Here is a 3,619-nt window from a genome sequence, read left to right as displayed (position 1 = left end):
CCGCGGGCCCGGCCCTGAGCCCCGCCGCCCGCGAGCACCGCCGAGGTGAGCCCCTCCGCGCGCCCGCGATCCCCGGGGCAGACTGGGCGGGCCGACTCGGGAGGGCCGGGGGCCGGGGCCGGGGGCGGGGGCCCGGGCTGAGAGCGTCCGGGTTCCCGCTCTGCGGTGGGGAGCCGCCGGCACCGGCACGCGCCGCCGCCGCTCCCGCCTGGCCCGAGGTCCTGCCAGTGCCCCGCCCCCGCCCCTGTACCCCACGTGGGCCCCCCCAACGCAAATTTGTCCGCTAATGGCGCAGGCGATTATCTGCGGGGCCGCCGGTGTTGTGTGTCCCGCGGGCAGGGCCCGAGTTACAAGAGCCAGGAATCCAGACGGTGTTTGGAGGGGGGGCGGGGGAGGTCGGTAATTAGTGTAAACCCTTTGTCTGCCTTTGATAACCACGGTTCCCCCGCCGCCGCTTCCTCCGCCCCGAGCGCGGCAGGGAAGGCGGGGCGGCCCGCACCCCCGGTCCCCGCGACCCAGGGCTGGGGTGCGGGCGGCTCCGGGGCCCAAGGCGGGGGGCGGGGCGACCCCCACCCCCACGCAGTGACCGGCCTCTGAATACGCCCCAGGTCCGCACTGGCCGAGATGACGCCGAGCCCCGCGTTGGTGCTGCCGCTGCTGCTTTTGCTGGGGGCCCTCCCGCCGGCCACCGCCGCCCGAGGTGAGTGCTGGCGCCCAGCCCGGCGCCCCGGCCTCCGCCAGCGCCGCTCCTTTCCCGCCGGCCCTGAACCCTGCCACAGTGCCCGCCTGGCGCGCGTGCCTGCGCCCCGCCCCTGCTGGCCCCGCTCTGCCCGCCCTTCACCCGCGGGGAGCTCCAGTGCACCCATGGGACACTCCAGCTCACCCGCGGGCCCCCCTCACCCACGTGGCTCCCCAGCTACCTGTGGGGCACCCCTCACCTATGGGGCATCCCCATCTCACCCATGAGGTCCCTCCAGCTCTCCCACAGGGTTACCCCTCACCCTCAGGGCACCCCCAGCTCGTCCGTGGGGCCCCACGCTTGCTGGCAGGGTGGGCTCTGGCCCCAGTTCCCCTCAGGACTCACGCACACATCCACACACACATCCCTGCAGTTGCGGACAGCTGCTCACGGCGGATTCATGAGTGATGGGCTGTTTGGCCACATTGGACCCAATTAGGCCCCTGGGAACCTGCAGAGATCCCCCTGGTGGCCAGGGTTGGGTGTGGGGACAGTGGGGACATTCTTGGCCTCTGGGACTAATGACCCAGCCCTGTGCCCTAGGCCTGCCCATCTCTAGGAAGGTACAGGGTGGGGGCTGGGAGACTGAGTGCCCAGTGCATGGGGTCACTGCATGGTGGAGGGTAGGGGCCTGTCTTAAGGCAGACCCTGAGACCACCTACTTCCAGCTACACACTACGTCTCTCGGCGTGCACCACACCAGGGCCTGGACGTGGGCTCACACACCTGCTGTGCAAGCGGGCAGGCCCAGATGCCTCCCGAGGGACCCCTGCCCCTGCAACCAGCCCCAGTAAGGGGCGTCCTTGGCTGATGGGTGATGTGTGCTCGCAGACTCCCACCGCCATGCTCAGTGCTGGCCTCCCTCAGCTAGGCGGGACCTGCGGCCAGGCCAGCCCTTTGGGCGTGTTGACCACTCAGGATCGTCCTTGCCCTGTCTACCAGTCCTCTGAGGCTTCGCACCCCTCCCCCGCGCCGCTGCCGCCCAGCGGGCGCACTGAGACCAACCCGGCCTTATATGGCCACGTTCGGGTGTGGGGTGGCGGGCGGCGGCCCAGGTGGGCCTCATGCCACAGTACCCACCCCACCCCCCCGGCCCCGCCTGCCCGCCAGGGACTGGCTGGCTCGCTTGAGGGTGGGGGCTGCCCAGGCGTGGCTGGGACGAGCAGTGTCCAGGGTACTGCGGACACTCAGGTCATGCCCAGCAAGGCCCCCCCCCTCCGCCAGTGGCCAGCGGCCTGGACTCTGATTGCTCTTTTATCTGCTTGGACTCCCCTATCCACGCACCTGCCTGTCCTCTGACCACTTGGCCAGGGACGCTCTGGAGGCCACTGGCCTGGCCTGGTCGTTGGCTGGAGCCGGAGGTGGAGTGGCGAGTGGCAGTGGGCCGTGGATGGCAGTGGGCGGTAGGGCCTGCCTCGGCACCGAGGGGTCCCAGAGGGACCACACCCTGCTCTGTGCCCCTTGGCTGAGGCCTTGGGCTGCATGGTGAGGACCCTGGCAGCAGTAGGGGGGTGGGAGCCCCTTTCCAAGGTCAAGGGCCTCTGTGGTTTTGGGGGTGCAGGGTCAGTGCTCTTCCTGAATTGTGCTGGCTTCTCCGCCAGGCCTGGACTGGAGGGCAGAGTTGTTGCAGGCCCTTCCCACTTGGCGAGTGAACAGGCTGAGCGTGGACCTTCTTTAGGCTGACAAACCAGCGCAGAGAGAGTTTGGGTGGTTTTTTGAAAGCCGTTTTCCCTGTGGTGTCACAATTTCTGGAATCGGTACATTTCTAGACTCCAATCATATTTTTCAAGTTCCCCTTTTCCCAAAGTTTCACAATCTTGGTGGGTTTGTCTTAAACTGTTTGTTTTTTTTCTTTTTTCAAATTTGAAAAAAGAATTTGGCTTTCTCCATTTCCATTTTATTTCTCACAGTGGGAGCTCTGAGAGGTTCCGAATGAAATACCTTTTACAAATTACTTTGGAAGAAGTCATTTCAGGGTTTTCTGAGAAGTGCCACGTGTGAACTCCTCTGAGGATGGTGGTGCAGTGGACGGTCTCTGAGCAGCCAGCCCTGGAGGCCCCTCCTTGTCCCCTGGACCTGGCCGGCGTGCCCGGGTGCCCTGCCTCCCGCGGGATGGAGAGGACTTGGGGCTGCCCTGCCTTGGGGCTGTGGTGGGAAGGGTCTGCTGGGGTGTGTGAGTCGTTGGCGATGCATGTGGCCGTCAGGGCGGCTGTGGCGTGTGCGTGTGCGTTGTCTGACCTCGGCCTCTGGCCAGGCTGCAGGGGGCCTTCTCTTCCCCTCTAGGTCCCTGCAGGCCGTGCTGGCCGGTGCGCGGCCAGGGCTGAGGTGGACTTGTGGGAGCCCGGCCCAGGCTCTGCGAGCTGGGGATGTGGGCCAGCAGCCCCATTTACGTCTTGTCTTGGGCCCCACTCCTGGAAGGGAAAAGAAATCACTGTCTCCTCTGGGGGGGAGGAGGGAGCTGAACAAAGTGGCCTTTGGCTGGGCCAGGCTGAGCCTGGGCTGCCTGCAGGCTCTGTCTCCATGGTGGGGGGATCAGTGGGCCCCCCGCTCCCGCCCGGCTCCGCAGCCCTAACGTGGTACATGTTGGTTTTCCCCAGCAGCAGCCTCAGCCTCCGATCACCTGGGCGGCTCAGGCTCACTGACTTGCCAGGGTAGATGGGCTGTGGCCGCCTCCCCGCTGTGTGGCCATCCACGTTGGCCTCCTTTGCCCCATGCTGTGCCTCGCCTGGTGACTGCAGCCCTGGTGCGTCCAGGTGACAGCCTCCGTCGGCAGGGCAGCATGTGCAAGGAAGGCGTGCCCGTGCCCATGCCACCGTCCCCAGACCTCAGCGACGCTGCAGCCAGTGTGGCCCCACCTACCTGGCCCATCACCCGCTCTTC

General features: G+C 66.7%; 1 protein-coding gene across 1 annotated transcript in view; it reads left to right on the top strand.

Annotated features, from left to right (window-relative positions):
* The first annotated feature begins 278 nt into the window (after window positions 1–278).
* The window catches only part of FGFRL1 (fibroblast growth factor receptor like 1), a 14,468-nt gene continuing 11,127 nt past the window's right edge, over window positions 279–3,619 (top strand). Inside the window, exons 1-2 of the mRNA XM_007467887.1 lie at window positions 279–399; window positions 609–700. Of these exons, the coding sequence (XP_007467949.1) occupies window positions 287–399; window positions 609–700 (205 nt within the window). The 5' untranslated portion in view covers window positions 279–286. The remainder of the gene's footprint in view (window positions 400–608; window positions 701–3,619) is intronic.

This window comes from Lipotes vexillifer, unplaced genomic scaffold (assembly GCF_000442215.2).
Source record: "Lipotes vexillifer unplaced genomic scaffold, Lipotes_vexillifer_v1.1 scaffold966, whole genome shotgun sequence".
Classification (NCBI taxonomy): Eukaryota; Metazoa; Chordata; class Mammalia; order Artiodactyla; family Lipotidae; genus Lipotes; species Lipotes vexillifer.
This window is presented reverse-complemented; position numbering and strand designations above follow the sequence as displayed.